The 25,694-nt window shown below is 41.6% G+C and overlaps 1 protein-coding gene across 1 annotated transcript in view; it reads left to right on the forward strand.

Annotated features, from left to right (window-relative positions):
- Window positions 1-438: 438 nt before the first annotated feature.
- syn3 (synapsin III) overlaps window positions 439-25,694 on the forward strand; it is an 89,881-nt gene continuing 64,625 nt past the window's right edge. Inside the window, exons 1-3 of the mRNA XM_029494881.1 lie at window positions 439-559; window positions 9,086-9,555; window positions 20,369-20,426. Coding sequence (XP_029350741.1) covers window positions 9,146-9,555; window positions 20,369-20,426 — 468 coding nt within the window. The 5' untranslated portion in view covers window positions 439-559; window positions 9,086-9,145. The remainder of the gene's footprint in view (window positions 560-9,085; window positions 9,556-20,368; window positions 20,427-25,694) is intronic.

Here is a 25,694-nt window from a genome sequence, read left to right on the forward strand (position 1 = left end):
TCAGAGCAGTGAGACTGAACAAGAACAGTGAATTTTGGACCATAAAACCAAAGCAATGAGCTGAGAGATGGCTGAACGCTTAGAGCCAAGGGAAAAGTGCAGAGCAGGGAGAGATGGCTCTGTTGGTTCATCAGTGACTGCCTCCTTTCACATTATCCATCATCTTTTCATTCAATGGTTATATAAAATATTGATGAGAGCACTTTTAAACAATATATGATTGAAATACTAACGTTAAGTTGCACACAAAGGAGAAAAAAAACCTTTCAATATCTGTGCATGTATGTTATATTTTCTTTCCTTTACTGAAATATGCTTAATTAGCCTTTGGGCCAATGAGCTTCATGGATACACTGCGGTCATGAATGAACTACACCCTCACATTCCCGGCATGCATTGTGAGAAGAGAGAGAGAGAGATAGAGATAGAGTGGGGGGGCTTGGCTGGGAGGCTGAGGAGGACTGGTCCTGGGCACAGAAGAAGAAACAGCAGCATCACAAGGAGGAGACGAAGAAGAAGAAGACGGGTAATCGCTAGCTAATTACCGACGACCGCTCAGGTAAGATTGGCGCGGATGAGCGCGTTTCTTCCCCGCGTTTTGTGCGCTGTCGTGTGGTCGGTCGTGTCAGTGCTGCGCTGTCTGGAGAGGTGAGCTGCTTCACAACGAGCCTCGTCTTTCCCGGGGTTCCCCCTCCTTGGTTTGGCTCCATGTCCGCGGGATAAGACCCGGGCTGAGCGGCGGCCGTGGATGTGCAGGGCTAGTCTGGTCTGATCTGATCTCATTGGTGATGCTCGGCAGGTTTGTGCAGGGGTTCCCCTCTGCCATGTCTCTGCAGCCCACAGAAGGGAGGGGTGTTGGGGGAGGGGGGGGGGGGGGAATCCATTTCATAATTGTGACCTGGGGGTTGCTGCAGGATCGTTAAGGCAGCATACAGAGACAGGTGTCAGAACGGATACAGAGAAAGCCGGTGTGTCCCTGAACGCAGCCAGGTCCACCTGGTTAATCAGAGCGAAATAGTCACTCAGCTCGCTCCCCCCTATTTAACAATTTATTCTGCAGTTTATTCAATATCATAAAGACCAACCATCAAACAAGAATGCATCGACATGTGCAGGCAATTGATGCCACGAACATACTAGAGACTGTGTAGATGACCAGAACACATTTGCTGTGACTTTCAAAGACAAGTTTGTCTCTTAGTACTGAAAACGCACATTAGAAAAAAAACCCCACATTTTAATCTTTGAGCTAGTAACAGTTTTGAACTGATCCAGGGGAATTGGATGTTTTTCTAGTCAACAAGTTTTGAATCAGCTTTTTCTTCCTTGAAATGTTAAAAGAAATGGCAGAGCAGTTTAGTTTTCATGCTGCTTCGGTTGATAAACTCACTCTCCTCCCAAAGCTTCTGTCTCTGTCCGATCAGAGTCCTTAAGCACAGGATGTGGATAAATGGGCCCGTGTGACGATAGATAGTTATTTATCAGCAGTCATCTTTTCTACAGCCATGATCAGACGTTTCAATTCCCTTTTTTCCACTGAAAAGCTGGTGCAAATGATTTTTAGCAGGAGGGAGTGTTAGTCGTCATTTAGGCGGAGCCTCTACCTATGGTGAGAGAACTTAACATTTGATGTTAACGAGTGCCTTTATGTCATTTTGAAGTATATTGTAAAAAGGCATTGTCTGTTTATCAACATGAAATATTCATCGGCCCATCAGAAGGCAGACCCACAGAGACCAGACCATGACCAGTCATCTATGTTGTCTCCCAACAGATGCTCCTCAGCATGAATGGCTGCCTGCACGCACTCATGATGGTTGAACCCTAACCCCCATCCTTTTTTTTTTAATTAAAGAATTCAAACAGCAGTGACCTTTTTGTCTGTAATTAGCTGGTTCATTGCTGCTATTCAATGTGCACCAGACGCCATGCAGAGAGGTGTCCACTCTGTAAAAAGGGGAGGTTACGATGTGGAATTGTAGTGATGTGGGGGCCGGTTTGTTGTGAATCAATATCCTGTCGATGCTGTTTAAATGGAAATGATTCATCAGAAGCCTTTTAGTGAAACTCAGATATAAATAAATTTACGGGTTACGTTACGCAGGACTGACTTTATGTTGCTGTCTTTGAAAATGATAGCGTAGGTTTGTTATAGCTGGTACAGGTGAAATCGCTTGTTATTTGGCTCCTCCTACTTATGTGAAGTTCAGCCAGTGAAAAACGTATGGGTCTCTGAGAGAAGGGCATCCTTTTTACCTATCGAACCTCTGGATCAGTCCAGCAGGTAGTGGGAGGAAGAGAGGTCTGGGTTTGGATAATGCCTGGTGTCTCATTGTGGCGTCTGCAGGGAGAAGTGCATTGAGGTCACCTCGTGGTGACTCGGCTGTGACTCGGCTGTGACTCCTCGACTGAGCAGCTTGTCTCTGCTGCTGCTGCAGCCACTCTGTGAGGTCGCTCAGGACATGCATGGGTTCACAGTTCAAGGTTCACAGGATGACTGTCCAATGCTGGGTAGATCTGAAACAGGGTGAGAGTAGCGAGGTTTAATTTTTCATACTTGAAGTTTCATGTTTTAATGGTTTTTAATTTATATGTGGATTCCAGAGTTGTAATTGTGATGATGGTTATGGCTGTCTTCTTTGGTTTGTCCCGTCTCAGTAGAAGCAGACGGAGAGAAAACATTTCACAGCATGTTTCCATTTTCATGCTGAAATCAACAGACTCTTTCTTAGCTGCCATTTTACAATTTGTGTCTGTATTAGCCTAGCCCCGTAGCATTACACAACACAAGGCAGTTCTGGAAAAATAAATAAATAAATGAATAAAATTGTTCCTTTAAATCTGGACAGTTGTAGAAATGTTGACTATTCATAACAAAATAGGCTGTAGAGTACGATTTATGCTTAAAATGTAGTTCAGTGTGGTGAATAGAAGATGCAGCATATTCATTATCGGCACTATATATCAGAGATTACAGTAATGGCTTCTGACTGCAAACCAACTCACACATCTATAGGATACACTATTTAGCCTCTTGGTTCTCTCTTTGCAACAACATTAAGGAGGTGGCAGAGGGCCAGAGACAGTGATGAGTGACTATGTTGCTGAAAAGTCAACGCGGTGTGTGACTTTGCCGGGTCACTGCATTGCATGGAGAACTAAAAGTAACATCCGGAGCAGGTTGTGAAGTGACTGCAAAAACACTGCGCCTCTCCTGATGCTGTAAAACCAATTGATTTATCGACACAATTGACTGTAAGAAAAGAATTGGGAAGATGCGGAAAAAGTGGTCAAAGAACATTGCGTGTCAATGCATCCATGTTAATATATGTGCTGCAGCAGGAGATCCCACGACATGCTGTAGAAGTTGTTGCACAAATAATTATTTAATATTAAATTCTAAGTGTCAGGCAATAGAAGCCAGAAAAGTAATATTAATATTCAGTATATTAGTCTGAGCGTATTGATAATCAATGATAAACAACCCGCAGCTAATTTTCAATTAGCTGGAGTCAAAATGTCAACCTGGGTATTTTTACTTGCTGATCAGATGTAATGTTCTAAGTTTATTCATGTTCTGAGTTTAGCATGCTAATGAGTTGTTAGCCTCATTAGCATATTTAGCCAAGGCTGATCCGAATCTTGTTACTGCTGTGAGCAATAAGTCATATTTTACACAAAGTGAAAAGTGATCCAGTCACACAATCCTGAGGGGACCATGAAAGTCTGAATTAAATTTAATGACAGTCTATCAAATAGTTTTAGGACAATGTTGATTTAAAGGTCAAATGTCAACCTTATTTGCACTGGATTAACATTCTGGACATCACCAGCATCAGAGGACTTCTTCCTCAGGGGACCATAAATGTCTGAACCAAATTTAATTACAGTCCATTAATGACGATTTCAGGGAAAAGGACAAGTGCCAACCTGTTGGCTCTGAAGGAAAAATTGGGAGATCAGGATCAAAAGGCTTCCATCTTTTGGGGACAATAAATGTTTGCACAGAATGTCATGGAAATCCAAACAGTAGTTAAATGAAAGAACAGGTTAATGGTTAACAATACGTACTGGACATGTTTCAGTTTGCACCAAAACTGGCTGACTGAGAGACTGACATCAGCATCCTTTGAGCTGCTACTAAGGCTAAAGAGGGGAGGTATGAAAAGTGCTCATCAAATAATTCAACTCGTAGCTATATTCAGAAAAATAATCTTACTGTCAGTGATAAACCAACCAGAGAGTGTTTTTACTTTTACAAGCATTGCTAAAAGGCAGAAATAATCTCATTAGCAGAGCTAAGTCATGGAGTGCAGAGTTAAATATGCAACAGTAGTGTTTATGCTGCAGTGAAAGAGGAAGCTCACATGAGACTGAGGAATCTAAAAAGAAACATCCAGTCATCTTAAGAACAAATCAGGAGTGTTGACATTAATTATATAATCAATGTGGAACGTGGGAAATTATGCATTGATTAAGTGGCAGGCTGTAATCATTATGGTCTGCCACTTTATGTGCAATGTAAAGACATTGCTTGTTGATTTTTCTGGCTGCCTCAATTAAAAAAAAAGTTAAAAATATCTTGGACGTAATCCGTCGGTCTTTGCTATTCTTGGTCTCATTGGTCTCTGGTGTCTTTGGTGTCTGTCTCAGGATGAAGCTGCCGGCAGTGTTGGAGGGGGGAAAAAGGCTTTTGTTGAGATCCCAGTAGGGTATAAAATATTGATGACGCTCAGTAACAATGCACCAAAATCCATAGAACTCATTCTCTGAGGAGAATGAATGTTTGTATTGGTGTTATTCCAGTTGACATGGAAATGTTGGGCAAACTGAACATACAGGGGCAACCATGATGACAGCAATATTCACCACACAACTCCAGTATAGAAAGTGTTAACATCATCCATCTGACAGCGGGTCCCACACATTTAATCCCCTAGAATGCTTCAGGGCAGGATAAATACAACCTCCCACCTCTCACCAATTCTCTTTCTCTTCACTTTGACTTGAGTCCAGTCACCCTCCGCTCTTGCTGGTTCTACCCCCTGGGCCCCTGGGCTCTGACCCGCATAAATAATAAAAGCCACGTTTGACAGTTTGTGGTGCCACACTGCTCACCAAGGGGACGCATGCTGACCCTTGAAGCTGGTTACAGTTCATCAGGCGCCTTTTGTGTGGGGTGTTAAGAGGATTCTTGGAGGAGCCTCTTAAATTTGCTAATGATGATAATAAAAAAAAATGTTGCTACTTGTTAATCGGCTAACGGATAAATGGACTCTTTGATCCACATACGAAATGATGCATGTGGTTGTTAGACTTTGGCTTTCTGTCCTCTCCTCTGTCTGATACTCCTCCACATTATTCTGCTGCTTGGGTTCATATGCAGCCATCCTCCACAGCCCAAAGCAATCGACACTGCCCTACCCTGCCCATCCCAGCTTATCACCAATAGTAAATACACATTCACCATATTTACGTCAGACGAGACTAATAAGAGGAACAGAAGAGACATTACATTGTAAAAGTAAAGACATCTATTGTGATTTGAAGGAACAAACTTCTGGTGCTGCTTACACAGGAAGTGGATCATTACAGAAGTAGCTCATTGGTTTAAAAGTCCTTCCTTTTACAGGAACTCTCTCCCAGAGTTTAGACACTTGTGGTGGTGATGCTGATGGATGAGAGGAAAACTTTGGTTTGTTTGTTTTGATTGGAGGTGGTCTGGCGGTGACCATGATTGATGTGGTGAGGATCACAGGCTGACTACAGCGGGTTTGACAGCTCACAAGGGATTGGCTGAAGGGCACTGTCAGGTTGTGATTGGATCAAGATGACAATAAGCCATTGAAGGCTGGAAATAGTGTTGGTTACTGTGAAAGCATGTGCAAGGAGATAGTCTTGTTCTTCCTTTTTTTTTTTTTTTTTTTAATATTACAAGAGGATGGCATTTGAACAGCTTGAGCGCCTCACATTGAGTTTGGGTTTAGTAAGAAAATTAGCATGTGCTTTATTTTGGAAATACATATCAGATATTAATATGTCACTTGAATATGTAAAGATGTCAAAGAAGAGAGAGCAGTCAATCAGAGCATCTGATGGATTTAACAGAGTGAGAAGTGGGAAAGAGCTTCTGCCTACATCAATCACAAAATGTTCAAATATAGAAATGCACACACTGCACATCAGCAGGGGTCCTGAAGTGTGGAGTGATATTATCTAAATCTCCCCCCTCATTATTGAGCAAAGCCTGTGATTAGTGCTGAGTCCTGTCTAATGCTACAGTTTAAGGACTTCTCTAATATTTCCTCTGTACCACTTAGCAGCTTTCAATTATAGGTTACTGTCTGGGTGGGGTGCAGTCTGGAAATATTGAACATTAATACAATTTGACATAGCTACCACATCTGGTTTTTTTCTGTTGTCTTTTTATAGTGAACCAGAGAGACTGAATAATTATTGAAGTCTTTTCAACCTGTTGCTGTTCATGTTTCCTCCATGTTGATGTTCCTCCATGTCTTGATGTTTGCCACTGGGTTGGCTGTAACAGAGCGAGGGGTCCTTGTGTGGATGTGCCGCAGAGAGGACTGAGAGGCAGCGATGTTCAGGATTTAATAGCTTCAGCTGTGCTCAGGCACAGAGGGGAAGCAGCTTATAGGGTGTTGCGAAGTGGGGAGGATGGAAGTGGTGTAAGGGTAGTGACTTTCAGCAGTTCAGTGAACAGCTCCAAATTGAACAAGTTGTTACTAAGATGGCTGAGCTAGCAGTCATTGGCCATGTGAATGTTTGTTTTAATTTTCCGTTTCCCAGCAATTTCCTCTAATGTCACTTAAGCCCTAAGAGCTTTTTTTTGTAGTGGTCAATGCATGAGCATCAAATCCAAGGGGAAGCCACTTCAGTTGATGAGGAGAAGCTGTTCAGCTGGAGGGAAGATTGTGTTTCCTGTTTTGTTGTCATCCCTCATGACAGCAAGCATCTGCTTTTCTGAATTGCTTAGGGCAAAACACTGATTTTCCTAAACTTTAGTCGGAAATCATCATCTCTTGTGAGCCCATAGACTGAATGGAAGAGTGGATGGTGGCTCTGGATGTGCATACTATCTATTGACCATCAGGAGACGACTCCATTGGTTCTAGAAATAAATCAGGATGAAGTCTCCGGGAAACTGAGCTTACTTCTCACTTGATTTATTAGCTCAGTTTATCATCTCATTCTTTAGTGTCTTTTCTTCAATACAACATTATGTTAATTTTTAAACAGAACATAAATATAGAGAGCAGAGAGCAGGCTTAACCCCTTACTCCTCCCCAGCTATACCTTCACCTCCAGCTATGCTTTATAGTAAAAAAAAAACAAAAAAAAAAAACAAAACATGCTAATGGGTAACATCATAATTGACTGACGCTTGTGTGAATCACACCCTTTGACAGGTACTACTGCTGATGGTGACTGGATACTCACATTATTCCACAGCTGAAAGTATTTCAGGTCAATTGCACACTAAAAGTACAGTTCTCTATCCGTTAGCCAAAAAAATAGCACATTTCACGAATGTGAAAAGGAATTAAAGAGTCGTGTGACTCATTTTAAAGCTGTAATAATCCTTGTATTCTTCCTAACCCTGGGTTAAATGCTTTACTGCAATGTGATGTAATGTAAGAACAGATGTATGACTTCTCTCTGCAGGAGGATAAGAGGAAGGAGTTTCGCCTTTTTGGGAATTTTGGACATTGGACAAAGCTAGAGCTATGAACAGTAGCACGACTGGTCAGGGTTCTACACAGCCTCTGTGGAGCTCAACCTCAGGCCAGCTCTGTTAACAAACGATTCAGCTATCTCTTCATGCACTTCAGACATCCTGCTAATGATTGTCATGATCTACATTAAGTCGTCAAGATGAAACATTCGTCCCACATCCTTTTCCTCCTGCTGCAGGCTCATTAGACCATCCTTCCCCTTTGACTACAAAAACACCCCCACAAACACGGTACACATCCGCCTGAATAAGAAATGCACTTTCATCTCATTCGAGCTCCATTTACTTTTAGAGCGGCCTACTTTTAATCAGGTTTAAGGGTTTCTTCTCTCCTCCACTAGCTTGTTTGCTTCATTGCAATTTGATAGCTAATCTGTTTGAATGTCTCCTTTGTGCCGTGCTCTGTAATAGTGCCGTTTCCCCAATGGGCTCTGTCTGCTTTGCAAAGAAATGCACTGCGACTTACTCTTCTAACTTTGCATCATCACTACTGTGTCACTGAATTATTTTCCAGCAGTTTCTGTCTCCCCCTGCCTGGCTAACCTAATCTAATGCAAAACACAGATTTCGCAGATTCATGGCTGGCATAATTACCACCGCAGCACAGCCATTCAACATGAATGACAGTGTTTCTGCCGGCTTTTGTTGAGCAAGTTGCAGCTCAGTGTTCTCCAGGCCTCACTTTCCCTTCACGGGAAAGCATTACATTTCTGACAATTCGTTTGTGTCACAAAATCCAACCATGAGCCACTCAAACTGGTATTCTGCTGATAATGAGTTGATTTCATTCTGCTCTATCTTTATTCTTTTCTACTATGTCACACAATGCAGCCAACACTGTGACTCATGTGTCTGTCTGTTTCAGAGAGGCATAGTTCCCATTCTGCCAACATAAGATGTTCACTCCAGTGCACAGTTGGCGCATTGTTATGTTGTGCAGAGAGTGACTGAACCACCAAAATCTGGTCTTTTTCTTTTTTTTTTTTTCAAAAGAGTAATATGCACAAACACAGTGTTTCCCAGTCATCACCTGGACTCTTTCTCATGGAACATGGAATGAAAAACTGTCCTTATCCTTAAAATATAGAAGTTCTCTAATGTTGTCATTTGTGCTGTTACTAATTTGTAAAGCAGCATAATCACAACCGGTCGTCATTTAGAGGATGTGTAGAACTGAAGGATAATTTTCTGTGGCTGACACTTACACGTTACCCTTTTCCATATCAAAATATGTATTAGTGCAGCGTTAGTATTATGTTTTTTTTTATTTCATCATCAGATGTAAAATGATCTTGAACGAGCCCATTCTCCCCTCTCTTGTCTCCTGTGCAGGATTTCAGCCATTCTTCCCCCTCACCTCCTCTGGCCTGACAGACCCACCAGCCCATCACCATGAACTACCTTCGCCGTCGCCTCTCAGATAGCAGCTTTGTGGCCAACCTACCCAACGGCTACATGATGGATCTGCAGAGGCCTGCACCTACGGGTTCGTCCACTTCCTCTCCCGCCTCCCCTGCCACTGAGAGAAGGAGCCCAGCGAGCGTCCCCATCCAGACCCAGGGCTCCGGCTCCAGCCTGGGCTCAGCCTCTGGGGGCCCAGCTTCTGGCTCAGGGAGTTTCCTCAGCTCCTTCTCCAGCGTGGTGAAGAGCGCCCAGATGGCCCAAAGCGTCGCCGCTGCTGCCCACGCTAAAGCAGCAGCAGCATCAGCTGAAGGCAACGCCGCAGGAAGCAGTCAGCCAGCGAAGCCTGTCATACGCAAGCCCAAGATCCTGCTGGTGATTGATGATCAGCACACAGACTGGTGAGTGGCTTTTACACTGTTAGCGTGTGGGTGTACAATCAGAGGAGCTGTGTGTTTTTCTGAACTCCCTGCTCCAGTCAGGAGAGGAAGTAACGTAAGTGTTTTTCTAAAGACTTAAAGCCAGTTCCCCGTTCTTCAGCACATGAAGAACTGAAGTGTGAGTTATTTATCATCTGACTGTCTCTCTGCCAGATTTGTTCCATTTCATTGAAAGTTTAGCTCCCTTGTAAATTTCCACGTTGGATCACAAAAACCAGTGAGCACCATAACTCACTCATCTTTACTGAGCGGAACCAATGTCTCTACAGTTCTGCTCTGTGAAGATGACTATTATCTGGAAAAATAAAAGGTGACAGCTCCACCTTTGGTACAAATGTTTAAACAGAATAACTGAGTGCTTATTTTATAAACTTTATCTCCAGGATTTCTGTAGATAATGGTTTTTAGCAAAGAAATTACAGCCTTGTAATGTAGTGTTGAACACTTCATAGTATCTATATATACACTTGCAGTATCTTGTGTTTTAGGCAATTAAAACAGTTGTTTAATTGTAGCGTCAGCAGGCAGTTAGTTGTTCGCTTAGTGGAGTGGTTTGCCACCTTTTCCACATCCAGGACTCTAAACTGGCACCAGGTGACACCAGAAAGAGTTTGAAAGCTATGGCCAAAGAGTTTTACTTATACTGATATGGAAATTAAATTAAAGTGGAAATAAATGATTCCTAATTTTCTTAGACCTCAAGAACCCATCACTTTGAGAACCACTATCACTACATGCATTGCAAACAGCTAGATAGCAGCAACTGTTGCCTGACTCCAAGAAGGTTCCGGGTTCAATCTGGGGCCTTTTTGTGTGTGGCGTTTCCGTGTGCGTGGTTTCTCCCCAGGTTTGCCGCCTTCCACAGTCCAAAGACATGCAGGTTTGGAAAAATGATGTGTCTAAATTCCCTGTAGACCGGAGTGTGAGTGTGCGTGATTTTATGTCTCTATATTGGACCTATATTGGTCCTGTGACAAGTGTATCAGTACTGAATGGAGGGGTAGTTTACTTTACACAGAATCAAAAGCATTAAATATGACAATTGAAGATTTCACAGAGAGTTATGTCGAGAGGATGCATTCACCTAAACAGAAGGGTGAACTTTATTAAGAAACCCTATGAAGACATGCTGTAGTTACAGCATGTTACTCCTCCTGATCGCTGGATGGAGCCACTTTAGCTGATTTCCGGTCTCCAGGATGAGTTGTGCTAACCATCTGTGTGTTACCCAATTTTTCAAATAGGCCTTTAAACCACGCTTGTTTGTAGCGTGGGAGGAAAGAAAAAAAAAAAAAAAAAAGAGCGTTGACGTTTGACTTTGATACTTCTGGTGTAGCTTAACTTTTTTCTTTTTTCTTTTTTTTTTTTTTTTCAACTTCAGTCATTTAAAAAAGAAAATCTCAAGGTTCACTTTTGAAAAGAGTGAGACATCTTGTTCTTTATTGCAGACGTCCTTGGCTTTCCAGGCCTATAGCTTGGTGCTTTGTGTTGCAATCCAAAATTGTCATGGTAACAAGCGGAGGGTCCTTTTGCTTTGGATGACAGAAAAATAAATGAGCTTTAATGAGAAGCAATGAGCTCATCTTGTGCCCCCAGCGCATAACCTGAGCGATAGCCGCTGCTTTTTGCTGCATCTGAATTGATTTCCAGTTGCAGTCGAGACACGCAGCAGCCAGTTTATCGTGTTGGTCTTTCTGAAGCAATAAACCATCTTTCAATTTCATGTTATTGTGTTGACCGACATTTGCTGCTAAATCGAACTCGGTGAAGCTGTCATTAGTCGGTTCCAACCCCTTGAAGTTATCTGTGGAATTAGCTCAGATCATTATGTGCCGATGTATTTGTGTTTGAGGCTCTGTGGGGAGATTGGGCAGGGGTCTACAGTAATCACCAAACTAAAGCACCCCGCTGACAGCCATGTCAAAAGCAGAAAAATTGCTCTCAGATTACTGAATAGCCACACTTTTCTGTAAGCCAGCTGGCTGAAATCCCCAACAGTCCTGGTCCTCTTTACATCGTGCTGTGTCTGTCGTGAGTCCACAGGGGAGCATCTTCACTCTTGAGAGAACTGCAGGAGTTGTTATTCACCACAACAAATCCAGTTGAAGAGAGAATAACGGAGGCTTTTTTACAAGTGGTTGGTTGCTTTTTGTTTTTAGGGAATGATCTAAAGGGAAATTGCAGCTGCCACTTTTCTAACTGAAATTTGATGTTCACCTGTGGAAAAGGCCCCAAAAGTCTGGTTTTACTTGCTGTACAATAAAAGCAACAAAAAACATGAAACATAAGAGCTACAATGTGACGTCTTAACTAACTCATAGTCACAAGTGGTTTGAAATTACAATACAACGGAAAAAAGGGAAAATTTTAAACCTTAAGACAACAAAAGGGAGGGAACTTGTGGGCCAAACGCTGATCCCCTTTCCTTTTCATAAATCCAAAGCCTGCCAGGAGCAGCTGGTCTGAGGATCTGAGAGATCTGGGGATGGCTTCAGGGGCAGAGGAGCTCATACATGTATTCAGGTGCCAGAAAGTGAACAAACAAATGAAAGAACCTTGAACTGGATCTGGTCCCTGACTAATAGCCTGTGCAGTGGGGCAAGTACAGATGAGATGCTAACTTTCTTCCCGGCAGCAGTCAACAGTCTGGCCGCTGACAAGGAGGACCGATGCCATAACAGAGGGCATTGTTAAAATCAGGCCCAGAGCCATTTGAGGCCTTCCTGTGTTTTGTCTTCACAGGAAAAATGTGATCTCAGTGAAAGGTGGCTTATGTTGTCCAGGTTATATGGGTTTGTGCCCCCCTCCCCATTCCCAGGATATACCTTGTAAGTCAAACCTTTCCATTTCCGTCCACAGAGTGGTGCTGTAGTTCAGTTAAAGCTTCACAGAGAGACACTTTTCAGCTCTCCTCCTGTGCTGCTATTTCTGTGTAGATGTGAAGGGCTCTGACCAGCAGATGGGGATGTCTGACAGCCTCCAAAGTGTTGGGGCTCACAGATGTTAAGTAATCAGTAGCATATCTTCTCAGTCATTCACAAACACCCTTAGAACTCCACTCCACAATGATATAAGCAGATATGAATCTCCTTCCCCAGGCTGATGTTCTTTACTGTAATATAAATCTTCACACTGGAGTAAAATCTCCCTCAAGGTCAGACTCTGGTTTCATGAGCCTCAGACTGGGACTGGGACTGGGATGTCATCCTCCAGGTTTTCCACAGGTGAACATCAAATTTCAGTTAGGAAAGTGGCAGCTGCAGCTTAAAAGTAGTAATTAGCACTGGCACCGACAACAACATCCCATCCAGGGTTTCATTGCTATTCACCACAGCTGATCATAGGATTACAAACTGTGAGACAAGACTCCCCACAGGGAAGCTGCAGGTGGAAATGAGAAACAAAAGAGACATGGGAACAAGTCAAAGATAAAATAGGCGTGTGCACCAGGAAGAGGAAGTTGGTTGTTTGGTTAATTCAGTAACACGGTCAAGTGTAGCAGTGACAGCAGCTTCGAAACATTTCAATGACTCACTAATCCGAATGCATGTGTTAGACATATTTGTATGTTCAGAATGACTTGCACTCTCATAGGTTCACTACTGCAAATCTTCATTACAAATAAATGCATATAAGCCTGCTGACAAATCAAATATGATCTGCGCAACTTTGATAGTCCTCAATGGGGACATATTCAACATTATCCCAGCACATACAGTGGCAAAGCTAGCTCCTTTTTTAAGGAAGAAACAATTCAAAATTGTGTTCAAGTGCATCATGTACTGTGCTACCTCTCTTCAAATTCTTCAAAAATATGGTTTAAAGTCCTTTGTCAGTCCTTAGATTGTAAAAAAGAAAAGACTTAATGTCAGTTATATCACTCGTGCTATATGCTTCTAAAGCCTGGCAGAGAGAGAGTAGAATGACCTTTAGGTTGTCAGTGTAATTTATTTATTTATTTTGATGAGAATGATGAGAAAACCATTTTAATGTCTCTTTCCAGCAGTGTAAAAGAAGCCTCTCAATCAGATAACTCCTGTTCCTGCCTATCTGCCATATTATATTTGAGCTGCTGCTGCTGCTGCTCTTACAGATAAGACGGCAAACTCTCATAAACGTCCCAGTGTTTGCCTGGAGATCATTTTGAAAATCTCAAGCATGATCTGAGACCTTCCTCTGATGTCTAGTCAGAGTGTAGGACTCGAAAGGTGCAGGTAGCTGAGCAGTTAATGCTCCGCTCCCTCAGAAAAGATCAACCCTTGAAAGGAAAAAGACAAAATGTTTGTTGCTGGTTTGGCACCATGTTTGTGTTATGGCATTAGCTTTAAGGGCAAAGTGAGACCTTCTCGTGAGTCCTTGTTGATCCAGGGACATTAGCAGACAAAGTATATGCTGCTTTATCTCATGGCCCTGAAGTGAACTCCAGATGTAATCTTATTTTTTTTAAGCCACCATGTGGCCAGTGAGCCTTCCAGGGAGTCGCTCCTCAAACAGATGGATTGTGTTTTTCATGCATGTCCATAAATCAGCATTGATTTTATCCCATCTGCAGTCACCAGTTTAATTTGGGCCACAGCCGACAAGAAAGCAGCTTTATCTAGAGGAACAAGTGATTCAGTCGTCCACCAACACCTCTTCCTTCCCTCTCAGCACTAAAAGAAACCGTAGAGCTTTGGTCCAAGTGTTAAAAATCCTCTATTTTCCCTGAGATGTACAAACAGCTCAGGAGAAACAAAAAAAAAAACAAAACCAAAACGCTTCAGCGTGTTCACAGTTGATCTGATGGTCACATGAAGGTGTATTGAGAAGACGCCATGTGTTCTGACTGATTTTACTGGAAACGATTCATTATGTTGCGCTCAACTCACTGATTTAAAGCACAGTGGTGATCGCCAGTGTCCCTCCATCTTCCTTGGCCTGTTTTTACATGGCTTTGTTAAATCTTCCTCTACTGTTTGTTTAATATGCCGCAGATTTTTCTCCAGATCATTGTTGCCCCATTTTAGCATTAATTCATGACAGATTGGTTGATAAGCTTGCTCTTTCTTTTTCTCTTTCTCTCTTTCTCACGCTCTAACAGATTCTGAGTCAGCTTGTTAGTTTTAAGAGAGTGCTCTTACAATTCATGCAGAAATGTCAGATGATTGTTGGGAAACAGTTAAGACACAGGACCAGTAAAATGTGGATTCACGCAAGACTTCTACAAAAGTGCAACACAAATGATCGAAGTGGCAAGTGACAAGCAGAATTTAGTCAGCACTGACAGGAAAGGTGTCAGCTGCAGCCGGAGCCTGAAATTAAAACATGTGAACAGAATGACCGTTCTGCTGTGTGTATGTGGCTGTCTGATTATCTCTGTTTATTACATTGGCTCATTTTATATGTATTTACCAGATATATTAAACCATCACACTATGAGAAAGTTAAACACAGTCCAAGACTTGGGTTACGAAGGTTCTCCCAAATGAAACAATAAGACAACATGACAACATCAAATCAAGTGGAATTGTGGGAGTTGTTCTCTGTTGTCACCAGATGCCTTCCGTTTCAGTTATTCAGGAAGTTTCTCTACAAACAGACTAAAATAAAGCACTTTTGCGTTGAAATTATTGGGCACAGGACATCTCAGAGGAACATTTCACTTTTTTGTCTTACATCAGACGTCCAATGATTAATCCACCCAAGCTAAACATTGGAGATGATATTGGTACACAACTCAACAACATATAAAACATATAGTAGTAGTTTTTAGACATTTAAAATGATCTTTTAAAGCTGCTAATGTACAGTTCAGTGAGTGTTTAGGAACCTTTATGAAGCCCTCTGTCGCCATGAACCTTCATACATTTACGTCAGGTTCGTGAACTTATCCAAAACCAAGCCAAATCTGTGCCACAACGCAGGACAGACTCATCAGATTTGGCAGTCTCTCTGAATTCACAGGCCGGTGAGCATATCAAAGTGGAAGAGGAGGGTGTTCATCCATCCATCGCTTTCTGCCTTGGGGTTGAATTTCCTCCTGGGCATTCCATTAGAGAGGCTGAAGTTTCTGGGGAAACGGTGCTCTGTCCTGACAGCCTTGGCCTCCAGCAATGACTGATGCACAATAGCAGCACACAGTACTGAGGCAAAGACTCCGAGAGCATCACCGTCACCACCAACAATCCCTCCTTTTCTGCTTCTGTGTCACCCTGTCTCACTCTCCTCCTCTCTCTCAGGCTGACACCTCAGACGTTTAGCCAAGAAGCTGTCTATCTGTTTGCACTCTGAATGATATGAGCGTCCGATTGCTCAATTTAGCTCTGCTTTGGCAAAGTTTTCACATTTTTGTGTACTCTAAGATCCTTCGTTTGCTCTAAACCATTAGCGGAAGGTTGTGTCAAAAGAAAGTGCAGGGAGCCCACATGCCAACATCCTAAACATAAGAGGTATAAAATCTTTTATGGAAGGAACGGAAACTGATGCAGAAAGTATCCGTATATTTACTCATAGCTCATTTAAAAGGTTAACATAATAAAGTACATCACGAGAGTTGTAGTGCTTGTTGCTGTAGCGGTTTCTTTATCGGGAAGATAAGCTCGCTCAATCAACTGTGATCAAATGAACTTTATCCATTCATAGAATGAATATGAAGTTGGATCATGTGGGAGAATATGTTAACATCAAACAAGCATGCTCTCTGTTGTGTTGGACGATGCCATGATGCCATTTGTTCTAATCTACATAACGTTAAAGCAGCAGGTACATGAACATAAGTAGTCTGTGTGCTGAATGAGGTCATTGACTTAATTTTGTAGAGTAAATTGACCCGCATTGGAAACGTCCATTCAGATGAAAAGCGACCGCAGAGTGTGAAGGGTTTTTCTTTAAAACTGCCATTACATTACATTAAGGAGACTGATACTGTGACATTAAGTCGTGGGTTCGGTTCCCAGCCTGGGAGTTTGCATGTTCTCCCTGTGCCTGCTTGGGTTTCCTCCGGGTACTCTGGTTTCCCCAGATTGCCCTGTAGGTCTGAGTGTTAGCGCGAATGGTTGTGTATCTCTGCACGACTCTATATGTCAAGTTTGTGATAGACTGGCGACCTGTCCAGGGTGTACCCCGCCCTCGCCTGGAATGTTAGCTGGGATGGTCTCCAGCAACCTCACGACCCCGTGGGATAAGCGGTAGAAAATTAAATGGGGGGAAAAAATAAAGAGAGAATGAAATAATTTGGCATTTATAGTTATTACTTTGTGGTTCAAGTACAGAGAAATTGTGTTTAAAAAGAACAAAAAAACAAACAAAAAAAAAAAACAAATGGAACGGGAAATGAATTACGGCCTGAAGTTTGTTAATGAGGTAAATCCATATCGTTTTCGGGGCTGGTGCTGAGTTTCTTTGGGGGACAGTCTTGGCACTTTGACCATTTGTGGCACTACAAATACAAGCAAAAGTTAAAATAATCATAATTCATATTTTTGTAATGGGTCATATGACTTCTTTTAGGTGACAAATTATTTTGGGGACATTTATGTGACCTTTTATTATCTTTAGGTTTGTTGAGAGCAAATGGCTGATAACAGAGAAGAAGCTGAGTGACAACTTTGGCATTCAGCCTTTGACTTTGGGGGACATTTTTAGCAGCTAAAGAGCCACATAGTTTCCTCAGAATCTGGAGAAGACCAAAAACGGTGATCAAAGGAGACTGAGTCCTATTCATTAGATAGGCCCAGGACAACGCCCAACAGATGCCAATGTTTAAGAAGTATTAGCTTTGGGGGGGGTGCTTTGTTTCCACCTTGCTATTGTTGGACAGTGTGTGAAAGTGGCCAAAACTCTGTTATAGACAGTTTAACAGGCATTGGTCTAGTTTAGGACCAGGAGGAGTTAAAAAAAAAAAAAAAAAAAAAAAGGATGAACACATTAAAAATGCTGTCTTCATGTAAAAACATATGTGGCTGCTCTGTAACGTCTGCAGTGTTATCGTAACGTCAGGTTTACCAAAGTGGATACAAATAGAGCAGGCGGGACGATTGGTTGTCTCATATACTTCCTCTTAGCGGCACAAAAAAGAAAGAGCTTATTCTCATGGTTCAAAAAAAGGAATTCAGCTCCGTAATGTTTACGTAGTGGTTGTGCTCGACTGGGAGAAGCCCAGACCTCTTTGAGGAGCTGAATTTTAATGTTTGAACACATGTAAAGTGCTTGTTCAAACTGGTGGCCTGTAAATTAAACTGATCGCACAGAGTGATGACATGTTTTGCAATACCTTGAAACACATACCAATAATTTTTAGGTGGTGAGCCTGCAGGCCCTGCCTTTCGAGCTCTGTAATGGTGGTGGTCCAGGGTGACGGGGGGCATTGCCTGTCTAGTATGTAGGTCAGTCATGCTAAAGATTCATGGCTTCCAAAATTATAGAGAATGAGACAGCAAGAGACCCAAAACTTTAAAGTCCCAACAGCTGGGAGATGTTAACTTCCAGCTCCTCCTCAGTGACTGTAATGAATGTTAATGAAGGGACCGCACAGGACAGATGTAGGGGGATGAAAAACAAATAGGCAGGCATGAGGAAGACAAGTGGAGGAGGAAAGTGGCTCCACTTGTTGAGGGGAAAAAAAAAACTGCAAAAGGAAAAATGTGTTTTGGTGTGGGCAGGTCGAGAGGCACTCTAAATCCCAAACAGCCTGTCTCAGTAATCCAAACCCCCCAGCAGCTACACACAACTCCAGCCTGAAGCCCTCGACAGATTGTTAACTGTCCCAGGCCTGTGAGAGGTAAGAGTTCAACACTGAAACCTATACAGCACTGGGACACAGCATGGCTGGAAAACATAAAGCAGTAAAATGGCTTGAAAATGTGCTGTGTAAATCTGTCATGGTCAAATCAGCACTTTTGTCAAATAAGAGCTTGGCCAGAGGTAAGAGCACTTACTTCTCTAAAGGATGACCTTGTTTCCTGCTCATGCTAAGGCTTGGCGTCAGTTAAGGTCACTGAAACCCTTCAGTTTCAAACATCACACTTTCAAAACATCACTTTGTCTCTGTCTTGTTGTTGCTATTAATCCCAACCCAAAACTGCAAGTTACATTACTACATGAAAATGGGTTAGAGTTAGGGTAATAATTTGTGTTTAAATCATGCTTTCCTATTACCTAAAAAAATGTCTCCCCTGTCAACAAAAATGAACCTTCACTTGCTTTCAGTACACTCCGGAAGGTGCAATCATTAACATTGAAATAAAGTAATGCATATTAATTATTAGATGTGGGCTATGGGATGGAAAAAGTTTGGAATCACTGGGGTAGAGGTTGACATTGTCACTGTGCCTTGATTCAGGTGTCAGATCCTCCAAAGTACACGTTTCTAGACCGAACATAGAACAACGAGAGACAAAGGTCTCCCCTGTATCAAAGGCGCCTCTGCTCTGTATACCGCTCAGTTGTGTATGAGGTGGTATTGTGGACAAACTGAACACGCTACTAAGTGCTAAGATGATACTAGACTCACCACTGAATGAATGTGTGAATGTGTGCATTCACCACACACCGCCAACAAGACCGTAGTAGAGTATTTAGACTCACTGACAACAGGGATAAAGGAACAATACTGTCAGCTGGTTCGTCCACCTCTGTTGTCCACACCCTGTTGGATTGTTTTATATCTGGTTCCGATTGTGAGGATCTTAACATGTCCATGTTAGCATTGAGCTTGATGACAGATCACAGAGCTGCAAATGTTAACATCTTCATTTTAGTGGAAATATGTAAGTGCAATAACAATCAAGTTACAGGAAATGGAAAAGATTGGTTTTGACTCAGCCCCCGGTGGGTTTAATTGAAACAATGTCAGCTTCCCACTGTGGCTTTGTGTATATGTAATCCATCTTTACATACCACAATGAATCCACATACGTCTCTTGGTCAGTCTAAAAACTGCAGGTCTGATGGTTAGAGAGATAACTGTTCCAGTAACTCTGAGTTCACAGGTTCACCGCAAAACAAACAAATGCACCAGTCCTAAAAAAGATTCTTTTCACCACCGTTTTCATCGTCACAAGCCCACTTCACATTAGAGCACTGTGGGACAGGAGTGTTACTGGAATAGATCATTTTGTGTTCCCCAAATACAAGTAAAATGTATCCGGCATGTTACATTCATGTGACTTATTGATGCAAAAATCATCATAACCCTTTTACTGCCATGTATTTGTGTGGAAATCATATAGAATGCTCACTGATACACTGATCTTTTGTCTAAAGTGTCTCAAAAGTATAATCATTCTGTTTCGGCTTGACCAGAGGCTGTCACACACACCAGAATACTCAAGGAGGAAATTCAAAGGTATCACTGAACTCTCCTTGTTAAAAGAACTGTATTTTATTTTTTACCAAAGGATTCTGTTGACTTGAAGCCCAGAGAGGTCAGATTTTGTGATTGTGGAAAGTATGAGTCATCATTTTGCCCGTTCACAAGGTATTTTGGAAGGTCTGATGAAATTTCAGCTCTCCTTCAATCAAATAAACAAAAGGGTATTTTAAGGTTGTTTTGACTCTTAGTGTTTGCAGCACATACACTGTACTATTGGTGCTGAGCACAAATCCACGTGTTGAGAAAAAAAACATACATATATATGAGATGTACAGAGAAAAATCAATCTAAGTCAGGATATTTATATTCTCTACTCTGGTTATTCTTTGGCGTTTGCACTCAACCTAAATGAAAGACTTAATGTATATGAAAATCAAATTTCTTGACGATTTCCTTCACAGTTTCTCTATTTTCTCAATGCAGGGCGAAGTATTTCAGAGGGAAGAAGATGAATGGCGAGTACGAGATCCGGGTGGAGCAGGTAAAGTAGATTCAACATAAATTCACTCTCATCTAATATTTTCGTGATCATTTAAATTTACTTAAATTTACTTAAAACTATCCATTTATTTGAGTAATAATACGTAACACAGTGTAGCAGTATAAAACTAAAATAAACAAAATGATGTTTTGTGTTTTTATGTGGAGTTACGTGGTATAAATGAACTATCTGGGCCTTTCCTCCACGGCTGGCCCTAATGCTGAAGTAGCCTAAGCTAATCTCTACCTGTATCTAGCTGCTATCAGTCCTCTCATCTAATATTCAGCAGGGAGAAAAGAACAATAGTGTATGTTAAAATGTGAAAACAGCCTGATGCTAATTCAACATAATTGCTAATATTGTATACAGCATGCACGGTGATATATTTATAAGTCTAGACATACAGTATTTATAGTGTGTAGATAACATCTAATTTACCTCTGATAACTGTGGGCTCATACATCTGCAACCCATTGTTGAGAGTGGAGCTGTCTTTGAAATGGGGTGGTGGGTTTTTATTGGAGATGGAAAATGGACCACAAAAAGCTGGACCGGTGATTTTATAGGCTCGTTCCTCAATTCTCTACTGTTGTGGTCACATCCTTCTAGGAGAAGTTGGGACTTAAGCGAGTCAAGATTCTTTTGTAAGTGATTTTTTTTTTTTTTTTTTTTTTTTTTTTTTTAATCTTGTGGTGTTAGAGCTATTCAACCCCATTAAAAACTGGCTGAATTAAAGAGGCCCATCCAGTTCGGGGTGAGAGGGTCCACACAGGTCCTCCAAAGCTCAGCTATAGGTCCTACTGACCTACTTAGCTCTTGCTGGATCCTCAACTCTTTCCCACAAGCCCTCCACTCTGACTATAACAAGTCAGCTGCTAATTGCCTTCAGCAGCCAGGCTCTTCATACACTGTTTGTGCACCTCGCTGAGAGCTTTAAGACGATGGAAACCCAATCTCTGTGTGAAAAGTTAGCAACATGCTGCGATGAACCCATTTAGGGAATGATAATAAAAGCAGAGCAGGCCACTGGACTTTCTCCTCCTCCCTTCAGCCTCCACTCGGCAAACATTGTGGTGCTGAATAGGCTTTTTACAATACTGAAACACAGCACCAACTGTTGTAGTCCTTCGTCCGCTACATTTTATAACTTACATTGTAAAATAACAGTTTCAGTCCAAAACAGCTCTCAAAGTTGTTTTTATATGCTTGTTTTGAAGGAAAACATGATATTATATGTTTGTTTGTTTTGTTTTTTTTTCCCCCATATTTTTTTTGAGCGACATTGAACTTGGCCAACATGTACTGGCTGTCATTTATCATCTTCATGCTGTAAAAGCTCGCTGAGGCTGTGCTCCCGAATCCCAACCAGCACAACGCTTCTCTGCAGTCCTTGCAGCCATATAAGGTACCATCTGTAGACTGAGGCACACTCACCACAGCATGTGATGCTGCAGTGAGGAGGCCTGATGCCAATCTGTAAGAAAGAGAAAGAGAGAGCAGCTTTGATTCTCAGATGTGTCCTCTCATTAAGCCTCTCCAGCCGCCTCTACCTTTCCCAGCCACAGCTCTATAGTAGATGTGTGCGCCCATTGTTGTAGATCATTCCCTCTCATTAACATGACCCACTTTGAAGTTACGTTTGGCAGAGGCCCGAAGTTCTTTGTTCTCCGGGTAACTTTTTTTTTTGTAATTTTTTTAAATATTTAAATACAGCTAAACAGATGCTCGTAGGACTGCTGGTGGTGGATTTCCGTGCTCCTGCGTGACTAATGGAAAGCCATTGGCTTTTCCACATTTGATGAAATATGGTCAGTTGTAGTTCTTGATGTCCCGTGTGCCAACGTACACCAAGCAATCGTCACAGTCTGATTTGTAAAACAGTACTATATTTGGACCCTCCCCCCCAGGAAAAAAAAAAAAAAAAGAAACAGCCAGTATAGTGAAATGACATTATATTATTAGTTTGGGACTCACTTAAATCATGAGATCCAGAAAAAATATATGGCAAAAATGCCAGTTTCTTTTATTTCTGTTGAAAAGAGTTGAAATCAGAGTTGAACAGTTAATGTACCAGTTCAGCTTCAGGTGACATTGACATTCGCTGAGAAGAAGTTTATTTTCCTTTCCAATAGATAAGTTGTGAGTTCAACATCAAACATGATTTACTCGATGAAGTAGGGCTCTAGATGTGGACAGGAATGCTGAGATTAACTGTTGTATCACATGTTTTACTTAACTGAATGCTAACCAGCTGGCCCTGAGCTCAGAGAACAGATTGTAGCCTCTTGTCTCGTAAACACCACCATGACCACAAGTTCTCGTCAAGCAACCATTTCCACCATGTGGCCCTCGGAAGAAACCGCTCACAACCGCACATAGCGTAGTATTTACTTCAAAGTTGCAAACACTGGCCCACTTAAGCCACCTTGAATTCCTGTTCTTACTAGGCCAAGTATGACCATAGTATCCCCCCTTCATGTGCTTGTTTGAGCGCTTGAGATTTTTTGTTTTTTGTTAAAGAATTAAGCTTTTAATTTCTAAGAGAGAAATTGTGGCTCCTCTCTCGCTTTATAGGTTGACCCCTGATTCTGACCCATTATTTTCTCTAAATGTTTGTTATGGTGTCATCCCACCACTTCATACTCAGAGATTTAATATACATATCCAGACTAGCGACGTGTTCCAGAGATCCAGATGTTTGGGGTTTTGTCTTCCACTCCTTTGAACTATTCTAGATGTGTGTAGCAGTGATGGTGCCCAGCTGAAGTCCTCTCAAAGTCCAAAAGTGTCCTATCTGACAACTTTGGTGTTGAATGTTGTCATCCTGCTGCAGATTCTTGGCGTTTGAAAGCTGATGGCAGTCTAGTGTAAAAATGCCAAAAATGTTTAGCAGCTACAGTCAAAGTCAATCACACTCACAATGACACCCAACAAAAGCCAAACAATCTGTCTATTTACTACTCCCAAGCCATAAACAGTGCAATTTACACAACTGGACCAATTAGTTGGTTAAATATGAAGAGCTGTGTTATTTGAGAAAGGACGTAGGCTTGTTCCTCAGGGTCATGAGACCAAGTGTGGTTTGGGTCGTGCGGAGCAACATCTGCTCAACAGGCGCATGACCCCGGTGCTGCCCACAGTCCTTTCTGCTGCAGTCATGGCAGCTCACAGGCAGTTGGCTATATGTTATCTGTGCTCTTTTTTGGCTTGAGTTTACCTATGACTCAGGGCATCTGGGTTAAACTTGCCCAGGACAGATGATTTGCTTTGGTGCTTACAGACATTTGATGTATCCATCATTTGATGTATATTCTTTATAACATTTAGCATCTGTTTTAGATTTCAACATTGAATGCCTCAGTAGATTATTTCACTGTTGTACAAGGTGGGAGTGATTAGCCGCAAGTACCTCTTTGTGGTTCATATGAATGGCCCACTGTACTTCAGAGTTTCAATTGCATCAGTATGTGACTCAATGAAGCTTATCGGGAATTACTAAAACATTCAGACATAGTCAACAAGAAAGTATCTGCCCAGCAACTACTGCACGTTCCCCATGTGCTGAATCAAAACACTACAGACAGTTCTCTCTGAAGTCTCGATCCAGAAACCTAACAGCTTAACCTCATATGACTCCAATTTTTCATTTCACAGTTTGCCAGGCAACTGCTGACACATGCATTTTAATGTGAGAGCTGTGCAACATTAGCCATTCAAAGTATTTTTATTTCGGCCAGGTTCGTGTTGGTCAACGTCCTCCACATCGAAACAAAAGATGTGGAAAAATAAAAGAAGCGCTTTGTGTCACTGAAAAACATCTATTTTCAGATGAAAGGAAACCACACAATGAGAGGCTCCATCTGGGCTCGAACAATTTTTATCAACAGCTTTAGCAGTTTTTTTTTTCTTCTTCTTCTTCTTCTTCCAATGAGCAGCAAAAATAAAACAAACAACTATCAGTGGAACAAAGTCAGCGTTAAAAGGAATATAATGGGCATTTGTGAAGACAAAAAATGAATGATTACCAAGGTTAATTATGGCTTAGACTGTCATGGGAAAATTACTTTTCTTTTTTTGCCTTCATTAACTCCTTCCTTGGTTACATCTGCCTCTATAATTAGAAATCCCAATGATGATGAAATAGGTGGTATTCAAAGTCTTTTTAAATAATTATCATCATAAAGTACGTCATGCATAATAAATCTTTTTTTAGTCCTGCACAATATGTATACAATATTTAGAGCACAGTTCTATATTGCTATATTATTTATGTAATGCTTGTGTGAAAGGCAAATTCAATTTCTTTCTTTCATTCCCTTTTTTGAAATGACAGTTAAACTGTCATCAGTGAGCCCTTCCCATGCTTTTCTCCATCTCCCCTCCAGTCAAGTCAAGCCAGCTGATTTCCTATCGACTCCCTGCTTATATGATTGGGATAAAGTAACTTAATCGTGAAGCTTTTCTAGACTTTATACATTTCCTGCTTCATTTCATTAATGTCTTTTTGTTTAAGGTTGTGAGATAATACAAACCTTGTTTGGCCACTGTCTCCTCACAGCCAAGCTCTTTGCCAATAGGTTTTGCCAACTCCTCTCATCTTTGTTACAATAAAATCCATCCACCCAAAGCTATTCTGCATTTCATCTGACACACTTCAACTGCCCATTTCATGACATCTAATTTGATTTGATAGTTAATAAACTAGTTGCTGCTCTGACAAAGTAGCAACAGATTCTAGCAGCACCTTGCTCTTGTTTTTGTTGAAGGACAAAAGGCCCAGTTTACAGTTTGACCCATGACCGAACAAAAGACACCTTAACCGCCTAAACGTCAGGGACACTGGTCCAAATCTAAAAATACTGCAGAAGATTCCAGATGAGCGCCTGTCAAGAGGTGTTGACTGGCCTGTCCACGGGCAATAAGGACAGAGTTCATGCAGCCCTGTATTGAGGCCTGTGAGGAAATAGCTATTTTCAGCTGTGTATTGCCTTCCACATGAATCAGGAATAATATTTTGTCAATGACAATTCAAATAGTGTTGAGTTGACTGAAAATTACATAGAAATAAATGCTATCTACAACAGTGATCTAGTGTTTGAGCTTTTACATGTGTTTTCCTGCGTAACTGAACTGACTATACCTGCCAGAAACATAATCTAAACTAACAAATAACCGTAATAAAATAGACTCCTGTAACAAAGTAACAGGTCAGCTGAAAGCCAGTATGGATGCAGGTTAACAAATGAGAGTGATCAGCTCCTCCATGTA

The sequence above is a fragment of the Echeneis naucrates genome, chromosome 23 (genome assembly GCF_900963305.1).
Source record: "Echeneis naucrates chromosome 23, fEcheNa1.1, whole genome shotgun sequence".
NCBI lineage: Eukaryota > Metazoa > Chordata > Actinopteri > Carangiformes > Echeneidae > Echeneis > Echeneis naucrates.